The sequence below is a fragment of the Esox lucius genome, chromosome 14 (genome assembly GCF_011004845.1).
Source record: "Esox lucius isolate fEsoLuc1 chromosome 14, fEsoLuc1.pri, whole genome shotgun sequence".
Lineage (NCBI taxonomy): Eukaryota > Metazoa > Chordata > Actinopteri > Esociformes > Esocidae > Esox > Esox lucius.
In genome coordinates this window covers 31,170,302-31,194,963 of record NC_047582.1, presented here as the reverse complement: position 1 = coordinate 31,194,963, position 24,662 = coordinate 31,170,302, and the positions used below count along the sequence as shown (strand labels likewise).

Genomic DNA, 24,662 nt, shown 5'->3' with positions numbered 1-24,662 from the left:
GGGGGGGGGGGGGGGGGGGGGGGGGGGGGGGGGGGGGGGGGGTTGGGATGGAACGGGGTGGGGAGTTATTTGGTGCCATAACATGAGAAGTATGTGGTGTGAGAAGTTTGTGTACTCGCAGCATTTAGGAAGCACAAATGATTAGGAAACAAAACAACACTGTAAATCTAGCATTCAAGGACATACTTGTCAGGGATGAAGATCTTCAAAGGACCATGTACCAGAATCTCTTATCTTACCAGACACTCCCTAGGCGGCTCATAAGTTACAGGTTCTCAACAAAGGTAATAAACATGTGGTACCCATCCATTAGAAACCACCTTCTATGACCTAGGCTTACAAAGGTCAGCACATTTTATAGTTACTTAGGTACAGCCCCTCCAGGTGAATTCCACACACACGGATGGTCCATTATACGGACAGACCATAACTCTATGATATGTATGTATACTAAACTAAGATGTTAGTCGACTACGAGGTCGCAAAGTGAACAAAGTAAAGCCCTGCGTACATGTCTCCCACACTGCAGAAGGTCACATATTCCGTTCTTTTAACAGGATGCCTGACTTCATGTGGTGAGTGGTTGAAGATCTTCCATCGTGTCTTTGCAGTAGCCATGCTTTGAACTCCCGGTAATAAGAAGCTAATGGGAAGGCTCCCAAATGTTTGGTGTCTTCTTACCGTAATACCATAAATTGAGTGTAGGTTGCTCTGGCCACTTTCTAAATGTAAGTCGCTCTGAATAAGAGCACCCGCTGAATGACTGCAATTGAGGAGGTGCGATCTCGTCAGTTATTACCTCAGCAATCAACGCTATAGTCCGTAAAGGCCTTCTGATGTGAGCAACCCGCTTCAATTGACGCAAAGACCTTTCAGAGAGTTTAACAGACTGGGCTGTGACGGGTCAATGCATTACCCATTCTGCATGCTAATTGGGGAGGGGTCAAAATATTCACGTAAAGGCCCAGCGGTGAGTCCAGGAGATGACACTGAGACAGTGGACGAAATGCCCCGAGCAGCTCGGATAGTGTGTGTGTGTGTGTGTGACCTCTCACCTTTGATGTCTCTGTGGATAATCTGGTTCTCGTGGAGGTAGGCCAGACCTCGGAGCAGCTGTTCAGTGTAGTTGATGATCACGGCCTCCTTAAAGGCACCATATTTGTTCAGGAGATGGGATACGCTACCACCTGGTCACAACAGAGACAACCAGAGATAACCAACTCAGTTAAAAACAAAGGTGAACACCAGGAAGCCCACCCCAACATTTTTTTTTTTGAAATAGTTATTTTATAAACGGAAGCAAGTCAATTAAAAATAAAGCAGGAAAGCAGGATACAAAAAAAGGAAATGAAATAAAAGGCAATTTTAAGGCTGTTTCCAAAGTTGCCACTGCCAGGCCCTTACCTGCCATCCACTCCACCATCAGGTTGTAGTTGCTCTTCTCACAGGTGGCTCCTAACATGCGGATGATGTTGGGATGGTTGAGGTGGGCCATCATCCGGATCTCCTCCCTCAGAGCAGTCACCACTTCCTCCTGCTCGGAGGACGTGTTCCTCACATAGGTCACCTAAAGACCAACACGCAGATGGTTAGGAGGTCCCAACTCTCACATCCTCCATGTGTATATCTGCTGCTCCTTCTGAACTGTTTTTGTTATGGAGGTGTGGCTTAAAGCATTAGTTACTTATGTCCTGTCAGACACTAATATGAAGCAAGCCAGTAATATACTAATTGAGGAACCTAATTAATGTCACCGTAATTAATCTAAGATAACTCAAGAAATCTTTAATAAGACTTTTTGCAACAGATGTCTTAGTTGAGAGATTGTAAATATTCAACTTTTATTACTGATTTAAATACAGTTTGTAGTTTTTTTTTTTAGACATTTATGCTTTATTGGGAAGTTAAGGAATGAGGGGAAATTTTTGGACCTCACTGTAGATACACATTATGCCGTTTGTGACAAGAATACCCGTTTCCAACATGCAGTGATGCCACGTTAAGAACATATTTTGTATTTCTCAGTTCAGTTGCCCTAAAACTCAATTTAAAGTCACCAGCCAAAATGTAGGCACAGCTCACCAACAAGGAGTACTCCCTGTTTCTGCACCAAGGGACACAAGCCACTCATTGGTAGACACCAGGGACCGTAGGTCCCACCTAGAAACAACACCTAGCCTCACATCCCTAGACACACCTGCAAATTTGAAATAATTGGATAGGTATAGATAATAACATGGCAATATTCCCCCTCGTTATCTGAGTGCCAAGCATTATTCTTACAATATTGCTTAAATACCTAACAATTTCTACTAGAGAAACAGGAGTGCATAGGGGGCTGTTTAGAATCCAGCACAGGCATATCCGGCCAAACATCTGAGTAACCATTTGTCAGTTTCCCACAATCACTAGTTTAAGTTGGACTGCAAAACCACCCGGTCCTGTTTTGGGTTCTCACCTGTTTGACGGCCATCAGGGTTCCAGTGCCAACGTCCTGGGCCTGATAGCAGGAGGAGAAGGCCCCCAGGCCGATCTGCTGGCCCTTCAGCCACTCATGGCCCTCCTTATATGGCTGCTTCGCTTTGGTGTGGCCAGGCAAAGTCTCAGGGGTCTGGGGAAGCAGGGAAGGAGACGTGCCTATGCCATTCAACAGGTGCTACGGGTGGAATGTGTGGACATTCTGGGGCTATTTAAGATCCTGTTCCGTTATTTAAAGACTGTCTGGTTGATAAGAACCCAGTGATTATTCAGGTGTGTGTTTTGAACTCTGGTGGGTCAATGGTCAACAATCTGTACTAGTTATTATGCTTCTGTGTCAGTTGTCAAGATTAACATAAAGCCTAGCCCTGGACTAAAAAGCAAGCTCAGTTGATAAGGCTTAATAAGTCTGTTACGTCACCTATTACAGTGACACTTTTTGGTTGAGTAAAGCCTGACTGGGGCATGAACTCACATCAGCCTGGATGATGATCACGTCCTGGTCTTTGTCCACCTGGAGCTGGGGGATGACGGGCAGAGCGTCCTGCGACTCCGACATGGCCATGACCACGGCCAGAGCCTCCTCCTCCTCCGCCTCCATCTTCTCCTTGCACTTCTGGTGCCGCGTCACGTCCTCGCTGTACGTTCCCACCTCCCCCCCTCCCCCCGGCCAATCCCCGGCCTGCTCGGGCGAGAGCACAGCCACCTCCGACTGAAAGGTGACGGTGGTGGCGTCCCCGGCGGTCGGCATGGAGGCTTCCAGGAGGTCCTCCACGGAGGAGTTGAGCTCGGCCGAGGCGTCCAGGCTGCGGAACTTGTCGTCCACGGGGGTGAAGCAGCTGTCCTCGCTGGTGATCAGGGTGGTCGCTCCCCCCATGGGGCACCCGGTGGAGGGGCCGTCACCTCTGGTTGCACCGGTCGACTCCCCCCGCAGGTCCAGCTTCATGCCGCTCTTGGAAGCACTCGGGGCGGCTGTGGCGCAGAGCGCCGTGGCCCCTTCGGATTGGGTGGGTCGGGAAGGCTTTGGTCTGTGGATCTGGCTGGAGGGGAGGGGTCGGGCCTGGGTAAAGCAGGGGGAGGGGAGCTGCTTCTCCGGGTCTTTGTTGCCGCAGGGCTTCTGCGGGGGGAACCGGCGCTGGGTTCCCGGGGAGCGGGAGGGGGCGGAGCAGGGGGCAGCTGATGCCAGCCTGCCGGGGACAAAGCTCTGGGGCCGGGGTTTGGGAACGCTATCAGGGCCCGGGAAGGAGGGGGTAGGGTGTGAGCCAGAAGGGGAGGGGAGGCTGGGGGCTTGGCTGGAGGAGGGGGAGTTCAGGCCCTGGCTGAGGGGGCGGTTACGCGCCTGAACGGGGGGCTTTGTGTGCTCTGCCGGGGACCCTCCGTACGCCGACGCGGCCGCCCCGGAATGCCCGGCGCCAGCGGAGATGGCCGCCAACCTCTCGCTTATATCCTCTGGGCTGGCCGGCGCCCTGGCAAAGCCCCCCCTGGCGCCCCTCCCGCCGGTCAGCTGGACCGTATGCGTGGGGGTGTTGCTCTCCGTGACGTCGGGGGAGTTCTGAGGCACGCAGGGCTCCGGGAAAGCGGCGCTGGAACGCTGGTGCGCCTCGCCGGCGCCATGCTGCTCCAGGCTCTCCCGGCCCAGGCTGATAGCGTCCAGGATGTCCATCTCTTCAGCAATGGCGAGCAGACGGCGCCTCATGCGGGCGTAGTGGGTGGAGCTGGTGACGCTCAGCATGTCCAGGAGCTTGACGAAGACGTGCGGCACGCGGGCCACCATGCGGGCGGCGCTCAGGAAGACCCGGCGGGACAGCTTGCCCACCATGGAGTGGGAGTTGTCGATGGACTGCAGAGCAAAGCTCAGGAGGGGGAGGAGCTTCTGATACCTAGAGAGGAAAAGGACAACTGAAAAATCTGCGTCTCCAAGGACTTCCTGGTCCCTCTAGTAGACTATTTTTTTTACAATAAAAACAATAATGTCACCAACATAACAAAAAGCTCAAAGTGCTGAACAGCAAGTTACAAATGAAGACCCCAATTCAACAATGGCCACGCCAAAACTACACCGTCGGCTTAAAGCTGGGTCGTTCCAGGCTAATGTGACTACGAATAGCTTACCTCTCCCCCAGTGTCTGGGACTGGTGACAGTCCCCCCCAGAGACGATGTGGGGGTAGAACTCGGCGGGGAACTCCAGCAGAAGCCTGTCGATCAGACACAGGCGGCCAAGCAGGGCCTGCCAGTTATTGGCTTCGGTCTGGGGACCCAGGATGCAGTTCAGGACATAGTCCACCCCGCCGATACCGACTGACCCTGAATCAGAATGGAGGGAGACGGAGTGAGTGGTTGAGGATCTGAGCACCAGGTTCTGGATTTAATGTACGAAGACTTAGAAAAGAGGCTGCTTCAATCCATTGTTTGTAGACAACAGTTAATGCAAACAAAGACAATAAAGCCTCTAACATGTTAATATACTATATTTATAATGAATTAATGAGGATGGGTTTAGCCATTGCTTTGTCTAAGAATTTGAGAGTCTAGGCCTATCAGCGAATCTGAGAGTCTAGGCCTATCAGCGAATCAGGGCTTTGTATTTAAATATTTGTTTCTGAGCACCCCGATATTTTGTGGTTAACTGTTTTTAATAGCTGATATACTTAAATGTATCTACCCTGGAATAAATAGTGACACAGGAGCAGTTTTCACATTTCCCCAAGGACCGCCGAAGAAGATGGGCGGGATATGTAGGTCTTACCTGCTTTAAGGATCTCTCTGCCCACTGCCAGCTCTCCAACTTGGCCTTTACACAGTTCCAGCAGGGTTGAGACTGACAGCTGGCTGGTACGGCTGGAAACCAAGAAGAGAAACGACAGAAGAAGAATGTAACGTCCATGCTAGATGAATAAAGCCTGTCATTTATTTTCTACAGTGAGCCAACGTGGCCTCACTAAAATGAGACGGGTTGTGTAATTAGTTCATTCAGGTACCTAACCAAATTAACGAATACAGTGTTAAGCAGAGGAAACCATATACATCAGGCAAGTTCCAATATGGACCTCAAAACCACATCCACTGTAGATTAATCACGTATGGATGTAGAGGGTGACCCTGGGTGTGTGCAAATCATTAACAGCAAGCTAGCAGTGCGCTAGACAGCCCTGCTCAAATCGGAGTACCGCCAACAGAGCACTGGATCCAGTAAAGTCAGTACTAAGTGCATGTAATGTTCTGTATTCTCCACCAGAGGGCGCTAGCTACCAGCTGCATCAGTGAACCACGGACAGATGTACATCCCAATGGGTCTGAAAGTGGTTTTACCTGTTGGCGTCGGCACATTTCACCAGGATGGTCTCCACCACGGGCCGGAGCAGCTGCTGTAGGCGTGTGCGCTCCACCGCCGAGTGGCACGGCGTGTACACCAGCATGGCCCGCAATGTTTTCTGAAACCGGGGAGAGACGAAACCGGGATCCACGTCAGAAACAACGCAACCATGAAGAGAAAAGGCTCGTCAGTGCTAATGAAGGTATGGATGACCTGGTCAAAACAATGGCTGGGAACAAAAGACAAAAGTTTGGAACGGCTTTGAGCAAAAATAAATCTTGGCCTCCATTACAAAAACCAAACAAACACAGCCTCCCAAACCAAACGTCGTGACCCAGCTGTAGGAGCTGCTGCACTTTTGACCCCATGGAGTTACGACCCTGTCTATTCCTGTGACGATACGCTCGCCTTGGCTTGACCCCCAAGGCCACTGGGAGCCTCCCCAGCCCCGCAGCTCGAAGTGGAAGGTGGAGTTGGCCGGTGTTCTCCCTGGGAGAGGGGTGGAGGCGCTGGGCTACACAGGGGCACACAACCTGCCCGTGACTCCCGGAGAGGGGGAGGACCGGTACGGCTGGGAAGTGGTGAACGATAAGGCGTCGCACTGGAACCCTGCCCGCAGACAAACACACCCAGGACCCTCCCTCCCCTCTCTCCCAGGCAGGCACGGTTACTTATCCTCCCCTCCATCTTCCAGCCTCCTTCAACAGAACTACCCCTTCCCGAGTACCTCTCTCACACACCCTCCCACACAACTCCCACCAACACAGGACCTAAAGTGATTCCATTCTAAAAAGAGACAGACTGTATTAATAAACAAAGCTTCAGAAGAACAAACTTCCATTCGGAAGGGTCACACAACAAATGGAAGGCAGGAAAATGAGCCGCGACTTATTAAAGATACTGAAAGATCCCTCTCAACCACAGGTACTAAACACTTAGCTAACGACTTTGCCCCGCGTTCCAAACTCCCTCATCAAAGCAACCGCGAATAAAACAAGTGGCTGTTTAAAGAGACGACTTAAGTCAGCATGGCACACTCCTTCAACACTTGTCGCGGTGCCGATGGTATTTTTAGTCCACCTCCCCCCAACCATCATCGGACCCTGCTTTGTCTTGATAGAAGAACACAGCCAATGCCAAATATCTGTCTGCCACTAAACCCTGGAAAGCCCCCAGAGAGAACAAACCTTTTTCTGTTTCCCATAAAGCACTGCTCTGCTGAGGCAAAGTGCCACAGGGAATGTCCAACTCCTGCGGGTTATTCTTTTTTTATTTTTTATTTTTTAAGAACAAGAAGGTTGAAAAAATAGGTTGAGAGGAGTGAAACACAGAAAGATCTTTTGACTGGCTCAGGCTTTTCCGGGAGGATTGCAGCTAGTTCGCCTGGCGAGACTTCCTGAGGTGGACTTTAGGACGAGTCGTTCTAGCTTGTTGTTTGAGTGAACTTTAGCACAATTTAGAAGATAACTTTTCATAAACGACGGGAGGGAGGATGAAAAGCCAAAGAGAGCAAATGGAAACCAAGTATTGTTAACAATACAATTATTGGGTACTTACAAAATGAGAATTTCCTGATTTCATCAGAGCTAAAAAACTGTTATACCAGTAAAATAGGCATTGGGAATGTGTGATCACTGATAATGTATTCATTCCATGTGATAAGATATTTAGTATTTGAGAATCCGCCCTATTGAAGTCATGTACCGGACGCTTCAGCAGACAAACTTTTGGTTCATGGGCTGGATACATTCATATCCATACAGGAACATAAAATCCATAGACAGTCAGGAATCCAGAATGGAACCATACTTCTTAGAGGTCATCTCTCCTTTGACCAAATTAGACAGCTGAACACCACATGGGTTCCCAAAACATAACATAGATTATCTGTTGTCAAATAGCACAACAACGGCCGTTCAGAAACAACTTGCCCCCCGGACAGAGGGTGACCCGGCCCCCCCATCCCCCCGTGGGCCAGAGACGCTTTTCCCAGACGGTGGATTTTACGGTTACCAGTAAAGTTAAGAATCACAGACAGTCCCTTTCTGCTGAGGAAACGATTCGTTTAGTTTTCCCCGCCTAGACGCCTTGGAACGCGCCAACTAGGCGTTGCCCTAACCGAAAGGCCACAGCACGGGTGTCTCACCAGAGCCGCCACGTAGACCTTGTAGACCGGGTCGGCGCACACCATGGACAGGACGCTGCAGCAGGACTCCACCACCACGTCGCCAGACACCTCCGTACAGCCCGCCCCCAGCCCCGGGAAGGAGCGTTCGCCGTTGGCTAACAGGAGCGCGCCGCTGACGTCGTGCGACAGCCGGCGCAGCGCCATTTCCCGTATGTTCCAGTTCCGGGAGAACAGGCAGCCGACCAGGTCCATGCCGAACACCTGGGGAAGAGGACGCAAGCGCGCACATTATGTTGAATAGGACGGCAATGTAACACCGACGTAGCAGAATCCGTTTTAAAATACGACACGATCAGATGTAGACTGGTACGTGTAAACATATGACGTGCCTGGAAACCGCTTGGTTTTAGAAGGGAAACAGAATAAACCCCCCCCACTGAATCAAGCCAAACCAAATCAGTCCAACCTTTATCCAAGGCTCGGCCAGTTCCTTGTAGGTCTGGGGTATCTGCTGGACTCCGTATTGGGGCAGGGTGAAGTCCCCCTCCTGGGATGATGACCCTCCCCGGGAGCCCGACTCGCTTTGGGACGGTGACACCTGGGGACGACCCACCGCCATCTCCACGGAGACTGAGGTGTCATGGCTGCTGTGGAAGACACCGAGCTCAGTCAGGCTAACTTTGATTCTTTATTGAGCGGCAGTAGCTAGGTATTTAGGTTTGAATTCATTTCAAATGTGTATGTTCTGAGCAACTGACATACCATTCAGCCTTGGCAGGAGTAGGCAAGGACAATATTTAAGAAAAGTTTTATTTAGTTTTATTTTGTTATTACCTTCTCTGTAGATGCAAGGCATCAAACAGGCAAAAAAAGAAGCTTAAAAACAATACTAATTCTACGGTCAGAAAATGATAGTCCAGTCACGTGGCAGTCACGTGGAAGTCCATTAACATAAATGCGGATCAACGTTTTGTGGCGAGAAACAACCGGATTCAGTTTCAGCGTGAAGAAGTACCAGAATGAGGTGTCATTCCGAGTGTACTCGTTTCTTAAGGGAAACAGCAACAGGAAGTGAGCTCTTTCAGTTATTTCAGTCCCAGGCGGACGCAGAAAACTAAGACCATGTTCCCGGCTGACGAGATCTCCTAACCGTGTGGCTGAGGGGTCTCCAGGCTATGGCAAGCCTACATGCACCGTCGCGCCCCTGGGCAAACGTGCACACAGACACGGTCGTGCACGTGGACACTCATGTAACTAGCATAAGCCCTGGGAACCAGGTCCTGGTGAACTTGCTGGCTTCCTCGGTGTGATACTTCAAGTCCAAAGTCAGAGTCCAGGGTATTATCCAGCATTCAGACAAATTGTGTGGAACACTGAAATGTCTATGGCTGTTGGTCTGACAGTGGCCGGCTACATCTCAGCGCGGTGGTTGCGAACGGCGCTTCTCATCCGATTGTTAAAGGGTCTCTGATGTTGGCGGGTGGATCTGTGCATGTGTGTGTAGTAGTCTCTGTGTGTGTGTGTGTGAGTGTTGCGTGGGGGCTGTTGACACTGGCATTCCTGAACGCACCCTGTACTCATTTCGGGGCGTGTATTAGGCTTCAAGTCGAATCGAATGGCTGAGCGCAATAGCGCTAACATGCTAATGTGTTGGCTATGATAAACCGTTAGCCATTTGTTAATACTTAATACTACATGGCTCACTGATAGCTCAGAGCTTCTGTGTGCCACTGACCTAGCGTAAAACGAGATTTGAGTGGCTATCCACATGATATGCTCTGCTCAGAATCAGATGTTGAATGATATTTTAAAAACGTTCAACAGTTAGCCAACTGTCCCATTCAGCTCAAATGACGTGAGTAGCAGCACACAGCTGTTTGCTGGTCTTAAGACCAGGCAGGTGTTTCCTTTCCTCCCAGACACAAATCTAGCAAAGCCGCTTCCCCCGTCTTTCACACAACAATAGCAGACACCAGCTGCCGAACTGTCAAATCGACCTCGCTCCATTCCCAGGAGTCTTTCCAGGAGTTTGCAGTTCTTAGCGGGCACACGTGAAAATTACCTGGAAAAATCATGGGACTTCCACTTGGCTCTACAGAGTGGGCAGATGAGCTTCTCGTGGTTCCGTCGACATTCCTCAGCCCCTGCGAACCAGACAGGTAGACAGACAATTCAGACAGGCGACAATCAACTGACTGGCTGTCAAGGAAGTTATGCTCTGATCAAATGAAGCTGCATTTAGCGTTTAAAATCAGTAAAGAGATGCTAAGGTCTCTACTGAGTGGGGCTGTGTAGCAGCAGTTCCAACACACCTGACTCAACCGGACCACTTATCACTGAGCTCTGGATCAGTCTGTGTTTGTTTCAGGACAACCAACTAAATTGTGCGACATCTCCAGGTTCCCAGTGAGAGTGTTGAGATCCAGTCCTGCATAGGGCTGTGTGAATGCATGTGTTTAAGGGGAAATGAAACCCAAGATCCTGTGTGTTTGTGAGAGCGTGGGTGTTTGTGAACGCGTGCATGTTCGCGTCTATCTGTCCACGTGCGTGCGGTACTCACAGATGGACATGCAGTGGTGGTGCAGCTTGTTCCTGTGTGTTTGTGAGAGCGTGCGTGTTTGTGAGAGCGTGCGTGTTTGTGAGAGCGTGCGTGTCCGCGTCCATCTGTCTGTGTGCGTGCGTGTCTGTCTGTCTGCGGTACTCACAGATGGACATGCAGTGGTGGTGCAGCTTGTTCCTGCAGCCCTCCTCACACACGGTCAGGCTCTCCTCATCCAACATGTCCAGTAGACAGATGGGACACATCTGCTCCTCCTCATCCTTCAGACTGTGTGTGTGTGTGTGTGTGTGTGTGTGTGTGTGTGTGTGTGTGTGTGTGTGAGAGGAGACATCAGTACCAAAGAATAAAAGACAAACCCAGGGAGGGGGGGAAGCGGGAAGAGTATGTTTAGGTGCAGGTCATCTATCAACATTTTACGGTAATTCTGGCACTCCAAATATATGTGTGTGTTTGTGTCTCTATAGGGTTATAGGGTTGTGTCAGTGTGTGCATGTCCTTATGTTTCCTGTTCATCCGTACCTGCTGTCATTGCTGGAGGGGCCGGAGGGGCTGGATGGACAGGACGGGTGGGGGTTGGCCATGCGGGACACAAACTTCTGGATGGTGTTGCGCGACGGTGCCTTTATTCGCGAGCTGCGCCGATTGTGGTACTTCTGGAACAAGCTCTCCACCTGGAGACGAACACACAGTCAGTGGCTGATCCAGGGTCAGTGTTACCGACGTTACTGGGACTTCAGGAGGGGACGCAGGGGCGGAAACCTAAACCCAGGTGACCCTTCACCCGGAGCCATCTCCACGCGTCTAACGGCCATTCAAGTTATTTCACCACAATGGACCCCTGTGGATTCTTAAAGAGCGGTTCGAGTCTGCTGGTCACCTCAAAGTTCTTCAGGGTTTTCCTCCAGAGCAGGGGGTCCGAGGACTCCAGCTGGAAGACCCGGAGCATGACGAACAGGACGTGGATGCAGAACGCCCCTCGGCCACAACTACAGGTCTGCAGAGAGAGAGGATGGGCCCGTTACTCACCTGTGTGGACCTACATTCTGATACCATATGCATTCTGCTGCGACTCCCTCACTTGGTTCAAACCAGCCCCTCATCTCTTAATATTTAGGATAATCGGTTCTTTCCAAGGTTGCTCCCTGTTCCCCATGAAGTGCCCTTCTTTTGACCAGGATAACTATTGGGAACAGGGAGGCCTTTGGGAGTGCTACATCACTCAGGCTCAAATATATTAAACGGCTAGGCAAACAAACAGGGAGCCAATGTACCGTACGGGGGAAGGACATCAGGACCAAAATCTATTACGGCAAGGGCAATTCTGTTAAAAGCCGGGCTCCTTGTCACCGCCAAGCCAAAATCTTTAAAGCCAGTTGAAATCTCACTAAACCGGATCAGCGAAATCCAATCCAAATCCAAACTCCAACAGCACTGTTTCGGCCCAAACGTGAAACAGTCGTGGCTGGACACTTGTATGTCTGAAGACAATGGATTGGTATGAATGGCACCGCTTGGTACTGCCTCTCAGGGAACTTGTTGCACTACTCCCTTGTACTACTGGACTCTGACACTGCCACTGCCTTGCAAAGTCTGGTAAGGAGGTTCTGTGTTATTACATGTACGTGTCTACCTCGGGAACCTCATTGCTGCTGTCCCTGCATTTCAGATGCACATGCCACCTTGCACCTTCAATTTGCCTGCACTGCACATTTACAACTGCCATTGTACTTGCATTGCACAACTATCCATTTCCTACTTGTACATACATATACTTAATACACATACTCAAGTTTCTGCCCTCCCCATTTGCCTTCATTGCTCATTTAGAATTTGCCTTCATTGCACATCTACACATCCCAGTTGTAACATACTTATATTTCCTGCCCTCTTCTTCTATTTGCACTTCTGGTTAGATGCTAACTGCATTTCATTGTACTGTACTCGTACTGTTCAATGACAAAGTTGAATCTAATCTAATCATCAACACCAATATGGGGGCACCTTGACATCTGATGGACTAGTAACTGTCATACCTATATTTATCTGTACTTAGGGGGAGGGGAAGTCCATTAGTTGAGTCCTTTTAAGTTTTTTATGTACCTGTGGGCCAATGAACACCCTGTATTTGTTATCTGGGCTGTCTCCTCCAATCAGGAAGGAGTTTGGGCCAATCTGCTGCAGTAGGTAGAGGCGTGCCCTCATGACCTTGTTGACACGGCGACTGGTCTCCTCGGGACTGTAGGGCGAGAAGCCGTCTGGGGAGGGGGGCCGGCGAGGGGGCGTTACCCTGCCACTCTGATACTACACAACAACATGAGATCAGCATTACACACACTCTGATACTACACAACAACATGAGATCAGCATTACACACACTCTGATACTACACAACAACATGAGATCAGCATTACACACACTTAGACGACCACATCTAAACCGATTCATAGTGGAGTGTATTGCCGATTAGCTCTTTACACCCACTGTGAAAAGGGCCGACATTAACAGCGTGTTACTTTCGAAATGCTTCATGCCTTCTGAAATACCACGAAGAGCTGCTAAACACGAACGTGAGGCTCCTAACAGGAGTTGCTGCGTGCGTGCGCCGCTACTCACCGTCACGGGCGACGCCCTCTTCCTACGCACCCCGGGGGACTCCGGCTTCACGCCAGCCCGGCCCGAGGAGGTGGAGGAGGACGAGGAGGAGGGGGGCCCGGGGGAGGGGCTGCGTCGGCCCCTGCTCGGCTGGGGGGAGGCGCTGGGGGCAGGGTCGGATCCAACCTCGGGCCCCTTGCTGCCTGCCTCGCTCCCGTCCGGTCGCAGGGGGACCTGCTTCACCACCTGGGGGGGGTTGGGAATCAACGCGACATTCATTCGATGTCTGGCTAATAAACCACCAAAATTAAAACCTGATAAACAAGAGCCTAAAACATTTTTTAAAAGATGTATAAACTATTGTGAGCAGATTTTGGATGCAACCAGTTTTTAACGTGCATCTCTGAAGCGAAGACTGACTGCAGCCTCTGGGAAGAGAATATTGCTGTGTGTGTGTGTTACTCTGTGGTGTGTGTGTGTTACTCTGTGGTGTGTGTGTGTGTTGCTCTGTGGTGTGTGTGTGTGTGTGTTGCTCTGTGGTGTGTGTTGCTCTGTGGTGTCTGTACAACCACTGTATATTTACTCAGACACACGTTTGAAAATATATGGACGTTTGTTTGTTAATATCTGCAATATGAGACTTACATGTTTATTTACATAGCAGTGTTCCTGTGTGTGTGTGTGTGTGTGTGTGTGTGTGTGTGTGTGTGTGTGTGTGTGTGTGTGTGTCAGGCTGCACTATCTCACCACAGGGCCTCTTCGGCTGCGTCTCTCCAGCCACTCATGCTTCCAGGTGGGCATGCATGTGGCCTTGAGTTTCTCCCGGATCATGCGCTCCTCGGGCCGGTCCTCCATCTTTTGCAGACCCCGCAGGGTGTCCTTACTCTCCATGTCGCGACTACGGAGACAGAGCAGATGGGGCACGGGTCAACAGTGCTCCACGAACACGCCACATTAACAGTGCCTGCACGCTGAACAATCGCATCTAAGAACGGGCGGCGCGCACCCACGCGGTTCTCAAGCCCTTTGCATGTCGCAGCCACAGTGAAGGCCGACATGCAGTAGAGGACCACGGTGAGGGGTAAAAAGAGGTTTTAAGTAAAGCAAGGAGTGCTTGTGAAACGAGAACAGCCCCGTTGGCATGACGACTACCCAAGCCTACCCATGTCTTAGGGTTCCTTCCTGGATGTCTACAAGCAATGGGAGCTGGTGAACAGGTTCCTGTCCACCGATTGGCTCTTTCACCACAGATTAGATTTCACTACAGTGCGTGGCTAATGCAGAAGGGTGCCGTTACGCCAAAGCTCTAGTTTGAAACATCACCTGCTTAGATTTTAGATCAACTAAAATAATTGTTGTTAATCAAAAATGTCTCTCTCTACTGAAGTGTGAGAGCTGGGACCATGTTTTCTTCTTATGTTGGGGGGGGGGGGGGGGGGGGGGCGTTCCCTGCAAAAATGCCAGTCAACAAATATATTCCATGAATGAAAAAAACGGAAAATAATAGGGCTGAAATAAAGAAAATAACAATGTGATGTTAATCCACTGAGATATGCCCTGCCTAGGAAGTTTTCCATACCACCCTATATAAACCAGACATAGAAAGACGCAGAAAGCACAAACACATTCCATGAAAAACAAAAATAAATCACTTGCTGCACGGAAATTACTCTAAAACATACAGTTTTTTAAGATCCACAGTGAGAACAGATGGTGACACATCTCGTGGCTAAATATCTCCCCAGTGGATCAAACTCGATGCAGTACAAGAGCCTTTCCGATTGGGCCGTCTTGTCCAAACAGAACGGGTGTATACGAGGGGATGTGAACTCTGGGGGGCTCAACTAGCACGGTGCTGACTTATGTACACCCCCCCCCCACCCCCCCCCCCCCCCCCATACAAACCCAGTGCAAACAGACCCTCCTCCCACCCAAGGCCTGTCTGTGTCTGAGGAGACACGAGAGGATGTTATGATAAGGAGTCGCAGTGGTCTGAGCCCGTTAGATTTACAGTGCATCACGCAAACCGGAGCTGACAGCATTGTTCGTCGCAGTCCCACTGCTGCTTTGTGAACGAGCTGTCCCCTTTCAGGTCCAAACTCGTTGCCTTAAAAAAAATAGAAAGAAATGCCCCACAACACCCCCCTCCGGTCAGGCTTTCTGTGGTCAGGACGGTTTAACGCTCCACAGCGACAACCACAAACTTGGGATGGTTTTCTATTGGCTGGACATGGAGGTGTGAGCTGCTCAGCAGTTAACCAAGCATGAAGAGAACCATTTTCACAGCTTTACATGTATACTATCGGCCTGACAGTATCCATGTCTATTTATAAACTATTTCTCTCTTTCACTATATAGAACATTTTACTGGAATTGCTTTCAACTTTTAATTATTAAATGGTATATTGTGATTTTGCATAGGGAAAGTCTGCCTTTACCCCTCACAAAAATTGTCTTATAACAAAGTCGCAGAACAAAAGAACAGTAGTGAGAATATTGAGACCCCTCTTCTGAAAATTACAAGGTCACAATATCATTAGACTGAATGTGATAGTTTGATTTTGTCAAAACACCACGCAAACACATCCAGGACCTGAACTATTCTATCGGAAAAGGTGAGTTGTCTGATGGGGACGCATCGTAGGATAAAAATACAAACCCAAATTAAATCCATTATATTATCCATCCCTTTGAGAGGGAAAATCCTAACACGGAACACTGTGGTTGGCCAGACTGCCCTGCTTTCTAATTGGCAGTCGTTTTCCAGTAAAAAAGCATATCTAAAACTATAGAAGGAGGTGTGCCATTTAGGAAAATAACTCACCCATCTGGCCCAGCGTTGGCCTTACATGTCCTCGTGGAATCGCACACAGACCAGGACAAGCTGCCAACAGTGAACATATTTAATTGATGCAATAATCAATGTTTTTCACCCCTTTGGGCCTTTTCCATTCGTCGATTGGATAGGGCGCTCAACCAGGGCTAATGAATGCTATTTGTTTGACAAAAACAACTAGTTGGTTGGCCGGGGTGGAGGGTGGGCAGGAAGAGAGAAGACTTCCTGTTCTGAGAACTGAAGACTCGGTTAAAGCGGAAGATGCAGCAACCAGGAAGAAGACTGAGATTTAAGTCAACACTCTGTGGGCCCGGCAGCAGTTCGTGAGGTTGGTGATTTGTCGGTTGCTTTGTGTGTCAGCCTGACTCTCCTGTGTTTTGACTTCTCCCCCGTGGAGGACGTGTTGGGTGCAGACAGACCGGGGTCCGAAAAAGCAAATTGAAAGGGATGTCTATTCACTCACCACTATCAGAGCCTGAAACTCTCACCAGTCCCAGTGAGTGGGGACAATGAGACCAGAGAGCAGTCATTCACCAGTCCCAGTGAGTGGGGACAATGAGACCAGAGAGCAGTCATTCACCAGTCCCAGTGAGTGGGGACAATGAGACCAGAGAGCAGTCATTCACCAGTCCCAGTGAGTGGGGACAATGAGACCAGTCAGTTCACCAGTCCCAGTGAGTGGGGACAATGAGACCAGAGAGCAGTCATTCACCAGTCCCAGTGAGTGGGGACAATGAGACCAGTCAGTTCACCAGTCCCAGTGAGTGGGGACAATGAGACCAGTCAGTTCACCAGTCCCAGTGAGTGGGGACAATGAGACCAGAGAGCAGTCATTCACCAGTCCCAGTGAGTGGGGACAATGAGACCAGTCAGTTCACCAGTCCCAGTGAGTGGGGACAATGAGACCAGTCAGTTCACCAGTCCCAGTGAGTGGGGACAATGAGACCAGTCAGTTCACCAGTCCCAGTGAGTGGGGACAATGAGACCAGTCAGTTCACCAGTCCCAGTGAGTGGGGACAATGAGACCAGTCAGTTCACCAGTCCCAGTGAGTGGGGACAATGAGACCAGATAGCAGTAGTTCACCATCCTTCCTCTGAATGAAGAGTCAGTGGTGTAGCCATCCCCTCGCCTCTCAAATAACAGCTATCCCACAGTGCCATGGGCCTGGAACAAAAGGGGCATTGTGGGTCTGTGCAGGTGGGACGTGGAAGGGCCGGCGGGCTGGGAGTCTATTTCAAACCTCCAAGTAAGCAGAGACTGTGTCACACACACACACACACACACACACACACACACACACCTTTCCTCATGCCCCCCCCCCCCCCATCCTAAACTCAGGTTACCGATTCACACAATCAATTCCTCTGCTGGAGGGGACAGAAGAGGCATGGCTGCTCTGAGGATAATGGCAGACAAGCTTGTTTTTCTGCTCTAAAAACAAGACTGAGGAGGCTCAACAACAACGTTGCCAGTAAACAACAACAGTAAACAACTTCAGACGTGCAGCATACCTTCAAGGCAAAACTAAAGAAAACAAGCGAAAACAGGGAGAGACCACAAGACCAACCGACGCAGCAAAAAGTCAACTGCTCTGACTAATGCAAAAAGAAAAATGGCCTGACAAATATATGCATTTGCATAACTGTAAATGTATCAATGACATGAGATTCCCAGCATTCACGCACATTGAGTTATTGGCATTAACGCTGTGAAGATCACAGCGGCAGTGTAACTCCAGCCTCACCATAAGGCGGCCCTGCACCACGACCGTGAGACAGGCGATTCAATGACTGTGCACCCAGTGGTCACCTTACAGGGCCCAGAAGATCTGCTTGACACCGTGATGAACATTGACCCGGGGGAAGGTTTCTGCAGTCGTGAAATGGGAACCAACAGAAGAAGTGAAACGGTTGCACACCAGAAAAAGGAACTGAAAACTGGCAATGCAAACCATACAGCATCCATGCCAAGTCACGAGTCCAAGCAACCTGACAAAAGTAGATTTTTTTAAGCCTCCAAAATTAAATCGGTGTGACTTGAGCCATTTGACTGACTAACTCAGCAGCTATTTATTAGTTATTCACACTGACTGACAGCACATCCACATTGTTGGATTGTGGATAGTCTGGGAAACCTAATCCAACTCTAGCAGAGCATCTAGAGAACCACGCCAAGTTCTTTGCCGTTCCCAGCAGAACGAGCATGGGCCTGAGAGTGCAGACCAAGCAGGGATACAGGGAATAGACTCCTGCACTAAACGTCATCTTCTGCATTGGTAGCAAGCACACACTCTTCTCATCTAAGAGTGCGGGGGAAGGGAAACTGGACACATCACAATCCGCTCTGTATCTACGGACAAAAGTCTGGGGAACAACCTCAGTGACATATTTATTGAAAAGAAAATGTAGGGAAAAAGGAGGCCCCATCAGTCTTATTCATTCCAACCGAAGCAAAGCCTGTCTGACCGAAGACCGGAGAGGGGAAATTAGTCAAGGCCAAGCGTATCCAACAAACCAGATCTGGTCAACCTGAACCACGAGGAGCAGACACCCGCATGGACAGGAGGGGAAAGACAACTGCAAGACGCATTTGGCAGGTTGGCGGTTTGAAACTATACACCACCCGACCCCAGGCAGTTTGGATAAAGGGTTGGTAAGGTAATTAGAGGACAGATGATGGAGGATCTCAATAGCAGCCTGATTGAAAGAAAGGAAATCAGGTTTTCCCAGCCTTAGAGGGTTTTTTTGTGGTGGTGGGTTACCTCAAACAGTAATGGTGTCATTGGGCGGAAATACAGCTGGTAGTCAGGGGTGTTGATTTAATTTCTAACAAAAACACAGCCACAACAAAGACCATACGGTATGATCTCCAACAGAAATCCCAAACCGCACTTGCCACGGCAACGTTAGCCATTAAGGCTCATGGAGTGTAACCCACCATGACACTGGGCAGCGGCAAACACAAGGGGGCGGGGTTAAACACAGGGGTCTTTCAAGTATGACTTGCAAACATCCCCTGTAGTCTTTGATGTTGCCCCACTGGGTTTAAAACCTCACTTATTATTTAGACTTTTACCATTAGGAACCTATGTGGTAGAATATACGCACACTCTCGTTTCGTCCCTCACAACTTAAGCTGCCATGTCGCTGGCGTGACTGAGGAGTTTTAGGTCAAGACGCCACTCCTGATGTGAGAGTTAAACTGGGTCAACCATGTCAGAGGAGTTTGTGTCAAATCTTATGCGACACAGAAAACAGGATTATGGTGTAGCCATCAGGGTGGACTTCTGGGTTTTGCCGAATCAAAACCAGAGACCTCTGGAACCATTTACAGTCTGCTCACATTACCAGAAGAGTATCTTGACAACAATATCTTTATCTTTTACCGCTTTGAAATCCTCTGAAAATAATACCTAATCCAATTTGCCCTTAAGTTATATATCAGTACGTTTCTCCTTGATCCCATAAAACACACAGTACAGAAGTTATATAATATTTACACATTTCTCACAAAACCCCCAAATCCTTTATAGGTGAATGATGTAAATTCTGTATCATATTACTCATGGTGTAGGGAGGTGTGCCTTTTTCTATCCATTCATGTCATTTATAGCCAGGGCTGTGACGTACTGTAAGTTTTTACTCCTTTTGTGCTACTGCTGCTCCTAATCTAGCGATTAGCCTTGCAACACAAATAACATTTTTGAAAATGAAATAATGGTTTCCATTTTATGGTTGTTGCTGCTAAAAAGCGAGGGAACTCAAATATAATGCAGGCATAGATGTTGTAGCTATTACAATAGGCTGTATGAGTCAGTAAACACAGTTGCAAAAACATGCTGATACGTACCAACACTGGTAGCAACCTGCAAAATTGTTAACCATGTCCTACCTAGCGCAAGCTAAAGGACCGTTAATCTGCCAGCGAGTTAGTTAACTATTAGCAATCAGCGTTATTTTAGTTATACATGTACAAACTTCCTTTGAGTGGTCCCATCCTGAATCGACCCGAAGCCTGTCGCCCTACACACGCAAGGGCAGCTGAGAAGGTTGGACACGCGTCAAGCACTACAATGTCATTTACACCAATCCAACCCCTATAGAGGTGCCTTGGGGGCATTTAGAAAACGGGCCGGTAAGTTTTGATTGGACACACCAACATTCTATTTCACATTTAGAGTGTGTATGTCTGGGTGGGGGGGTGGGGGGGGGGGGGGTAACCTGAGGTAATATTTTGCATTATCTAGGTTACCGGATGGAACACAAATAGTAGAACTTGGGAGTTGGATAAAGGTTCAGGATGCCCTGACAACTGTTTTTGTTGAATGATAATCGAATATAGCCCCCAAACAGACTTAACATTTATTCTCACACACACACACACACACACACACACACACACACACACACACACACACACACACACACACACACACACACACACACACACACACACACACACACACACACACACACACACAACAGGAAAGCTCTTGACCTCTGGCGGCACGCTTCTTGTGTCTTGGTTGAACAGATACTGTCCAGAACAGGACATGCAGTGTGAATATACATTGTATTTTCGGAGGTATAGCAGACGGGCGGGCTACATTAGTCTGAAAAACATCACATAAACATTTCAAAGGTAATTACACAATCAGCTCGTCTGTACAGCTCCATAACAGCAGATTCAGATGGCGAGTGGGAGCTCGGAGTGCATGCGCAAATGCACGTCCCTTCGCTCTGTGCCCACCGCTTTGCTCTGGAATGTGGCTGGAATGCAGAGAAATTCCTCCCACCCGGAGCTGTTCACAGCGATTGGCCCCCACTTCGGAGAGAGAGGGGGTGGGGGGGGGGTCAGGAGTGTCAGGACCCCCCCCCCCCCCCCCCCCCCCTCAGTAGGGGAAGCCCTACTAACCTCTCATGGTAACACTTGTAAGTTGAAGAGAGGCCCAAGTCCAACAGGCCTGCTTCTTTCATAGGCAACTCTATCTAGTGGCTATAGAATAGAAGAAAAAAAAGAAAAACTTTATTTCCCTGAGGGGGGAAAAAAACAAACCAAAAAAGAAAAACACCTGACTTCTGCGTTACGAAGAGGCACTGAGCTGATGGGCTCGGTCAGTTGGCGAGAGTTGACGTCGATGACGTGTTCAACCTAGCATACATCCCCACCTCCTCCTCCTCCTCCTCCTCCTCCTCCTCCTCCTCCTCCTCCCCGAGGACCTGTCCCCACCAGCGTGTCAGGGCGATTGCGAGCGGTGCCCTGACGAGCAGACACTCCATTAACGCCCAACTAGTCAGTACGCTGGAAGTGGAGCACGGCCTCCGGAGTGGAGGGAGGGCAACGGGGCGCACCAGGCAGTACCAATCCTGGTCCTAGAGGGAGGGGTGCTCACCCTTACCCAGACCCCACACCCCCCTCTGCTGCCGCTGCCGCACATTTTCAAATGGGGCTCGGGCAATGCCGACGCACGTTACAAAGGCATGCAGAAGATAGCATTAGATGACAGAACATACACCAACCAGACAACTGTGGGATAGAGGAACAGCAGTGCTCTCAACCAATGTTATTTCTAGAATTCCACACTTTCAAGAATGCTAAAAGGCTTCTATCACAAGGTCTTTAGAACATTCTAGAATATAAATGAGGATAAAGCATAGACAACCACCAAACTAACCTTGGGTGTGTGTATAAGGAAAAATAAATTCTAGTAAGACTTCCTGGTTTCTTTGTTCAGTGAGGCAGTGTACTCAAAAGTTTCACATTAATTCCCTGGCCTTCAAATACATCTTGGTTTCAGGAGGAGTTCTGTGTTTGTGTTAAGTCATACCACAGCCTAGGTAGACAGGTGACCTTATCAATCTGTCCTGACAACAAAGCAGAGGTTACATATTCACTATATGCAGTGTTTGACATAGTTCAGAACATCAGGCCATAAAAGGGCAAACTGCTAGAGCCATTTCTCAGTTAATAAATACTTTCAGGAGATGCCTAAGTGGTAAAACATTCAGAGCACCCCACACAGTGGTGTGAATATCAAAGGCTTTTGATTTATTGCAGTTTTGTGGACTTGTTGTAACTCTTCAGACTGGACAGACAGGAAACGGTCTTCTGCAAACAAACCACAATAAAAATACATTCTTTGTACCGTATAGCCCGTCCATTAGGACATCACACGATCCATGGGGGGGGGGGGGGGGGGCTTCAAAATATAGCAGCTCAACTGCGATTCTTTGCTCAAAACAGTTGGCAGAACAGTTGGAGGCAAAGGGAGATGCAGAATGGTTGTTTTTTGGAACTATGTTTTGACTGTTATTTGACCTAACAAAACAGCATACAGTCTGTTAGTGAGTGTAAAACCTATAGAATGTGTTCAGTGACATGGAAGCAGCCTTGGTATGTATGGGAAGCAGCTGCAAGAGAAAAAAAAAAGAAAAAGTTTAAACTCATGTGACACGGCGGAGAGATTGGAAAATGCTATGTGTTGTGGTGATGTGAATAAAGCACCCTTCAATACTGCCATTTTCATTGGGGTTTTCGAACACCGTGTCGCTCTCAGCCTGCGTCCCTCATTTAAAATGTTGACCGCCATGCGTGGTTCTCCTAACACACCTTCCCGAAACAGTTGAGAAACAACCAAGCAGTTGCCATCTGCAGTGCTGGCACTGTTCCCCGAGGACACGGTTGAAACACTCAGGCTGGGGGTGGAATAACTCCGTACAGCAGGGTAGCTAGCACCGGATCTTTGACGGTCATGAAACTGTCAATTGCAGTGGCAGCTCAAACGTGCGCGCGCAAAATGCAGCTTCTCCGAACGTCAAGATGAACCTCGTCGGTAAAGCTAAGCGAACACAAGGAAGACATATTGGAGTACACACGGCATGTGCATTTCCCCTCCAACCACGTGAATACAGCCTCCAAACATAAACCTACAAGAGTGCCTCACAGGGCAGGGGAGGCTTGTGTGTGGGGCAATAGATCAAACCTCCCCTCTAACCACCCCTCCTTCACTTCACGGCGCCACCGCTCGTCTCCTCCACCGCCGTAGAGAACACAGAGGCAACAGGGCCAGGGCGTTTTTTACATGGTATCAGCAGGCCCTCCACTTTCACATTGTCAGAGAGAGCGAGTCGATTCATGAGAGAATCTGGGCCAGATCTGCCCAGAAAGATCACATGCACTACCTCTCCTGCAGCACGGCTGACAGGGAGGAAGAGACAGAGACAGACAGAGAGATAGAGAAGGAAAGAGATCAACGTGTAAACTTGGCACTTGTGTAGATCGGCCGAGCTGTCTTTCCCCATTCCAGGACTCAAATGCTTCTGGCTATTCCTGCCTCAGATGTTTTCATCCAATCACATTTAGCCCACGCTTTTATAGATGCATATCCCTGCACTGTAGTATTTCTGTTCAGTGGTCAAACAGCTCTTACCAAACTGAGAACATCGTTCCAAAATATCAGTGGGATGTAGCTTTTGGAGTCTGTATTTTCACAGCTGGGCAATTCCACAGAAACATCCTTTAATATCTATGCCACATAGAAATATACACTAGGATGACGAAAAACGACCGCCATGGAATACACTTCAGCATTCCCTACAAGACTTTCCTCAAGTGCAAGCGTTTGTGTAAAATATGCAGTAGAAATTCCATAAAAGGCTTTGTTATGGTGAGAACAATAATCTGAAACATTGGACAGCCACACAGAACAAAAAAACTCAACAAATAAGTGAGGTAAAAGAAGCATTTCAAGTGCTAGTTTGTGGGAATATCGTAAGCATTCACACTGTTACAAAGCAGGAGCCACCCCTTTCTCTGTTCCCCATACATACAATATCTGTAAGGCCCCTTAGTTAAGCATAGCATTTCTAGAAGATCCGACTACAAAGACAAGCCAGTTTCGCGAAAACCTCAGAGGCAGTGATTGATGACTAACAGAAACCAATCAGACCACACACACATTGATCTGGGGCTTGATAGGGCTCAAACTGAAGAAGTATGAACATAAAATTCATATCCATGGTAGTGATAACAAGCAAACTGCGAGCACACCACATTCAATTAGAGCAGAGGAACAGTTCAACGTGAACAAAAACCAGGAGAGTTCTACGAGATCCACTTTGACCAACCATCTTTGAGATGCTGCTGAAACCTGTTCCGGTCTGCTCACAGGTTAGCAGGACAGGAATTCACATTTCAGCAGCACGACAACCGACAAAACAAGGCCAGACCTACTGGAGTTCACCATGAGGACAGTGGGATGTTGCCATGTGGCTAAGTGAACCAGTGACCTCAAGTAATTTGTTTTCAAATCTATGGCAGGGCTTGATGTTTTTATGTGATCCCGAACACCTTGACCTTTTTTGAAGAATCACCTGACAATAACATTTGAAGGATTTCCAGTCACTGTATGGGAGGCTAACTAGCTAGGTCTATCAGAGGCTGTATTTGGCTTGTCCCATGGGAACAACAGGCAGTGCCTTAAAAACAGCCTTAAACAACAAGCACAACCTCTTCCAAGACTCATTCAAAACTGCTCGCAGATAATAAAAAAAAAAAGAATGGTTTTATATAAGTGATTACTTTAACTGTTTAAAAATAAAACTAAAAAAGGCAGGGATACTTCAGTGTGGGCAAAAAAAACACTTGAGGAAACATGGCTTGAAATGAAACAGCCTGACCTGAAAAACAGAAAGTAAGACAAAGGGGAAAACCACTGCGGATCCCTGGGAGAGCGTGTTGAGGTCAAGGCAGCC

General features: G+C 48.8%; 1 protein-coding gene across 4 annotated transcripts in view; it reads right to left on the bottom strand.

The window, feature by feature from the left end:
* Positions 1-24,662, bottom strand: part of map3k1 (mitogen-activated protein kinase kinase kinase 1, E3 ubiquitin protein ligase) — a 38,224-nt gene that overhangs the window by 4,202 nt on the left and 9,360 nt on the right. For 2 of the 4 annotated variants that reach the window (XM_013137254.4, XM_013137257.4), the window contains exons 2-17: positions 13,820-13,970; positions 13,094-13,318; positions 12,581-12,781; positions 11,358-11,474; positions 11,000-11,151; positions 10,626-10,747; positions 9,983-10,064; positions 8,387-8,567; positions 7,939-8,181; positions 5,789-5,910; positions 5,226-5,317; positions 4,591-4,783; positions 2,954-4,358; positions 2,459-2,611; positions 1,405-1,567; positions 1,056-1,187 (exon numbers count right to left, since the gene is read on the bottom strand). In XM_013137254.4, the coding sequence (XP_012992708.3) occupies positions 1,056-1,187; positions 1,405-1,567; positions 2,459-2,611; positions 2,954-4,358; positions 4,591-4,783; positions 5,226-5,317; positions 5,789-5,910; positions 7,939-8,181; positions 8,387-8,567; positions 9,983-10,064; positions 10,626-10,747; positions 11,000-11,151; positions 11,358-11,474; positions 12,581-12,781; positions 13,094-13,318; positions 13,820-13,970 (3,734 nt within the window). Of the gene's footprint in view, positions 1-1,055; positions 1,188-1,404; positions 1,568-2,458; positions 2,612-2,953; positions 4,359-4,590; positions 4,784-5,225; positions 5,318-5,788; positions 5,911-7,938; positions 8,182-8,386; positions 8,568-9,982; positions 10,065-10,625; positions 10,748-10,999; positions 11,152-11,357; positions 11,475-12,580; positions 12,782-13,093; positions 13,319-13,819; positions 13,971-15,896; positions 16,293-24,662 lie in introns of those variants that run through there. The other 2 variants (XM_013137256.4, XM_013137255.4) reach the window with 2 other exon arrangements.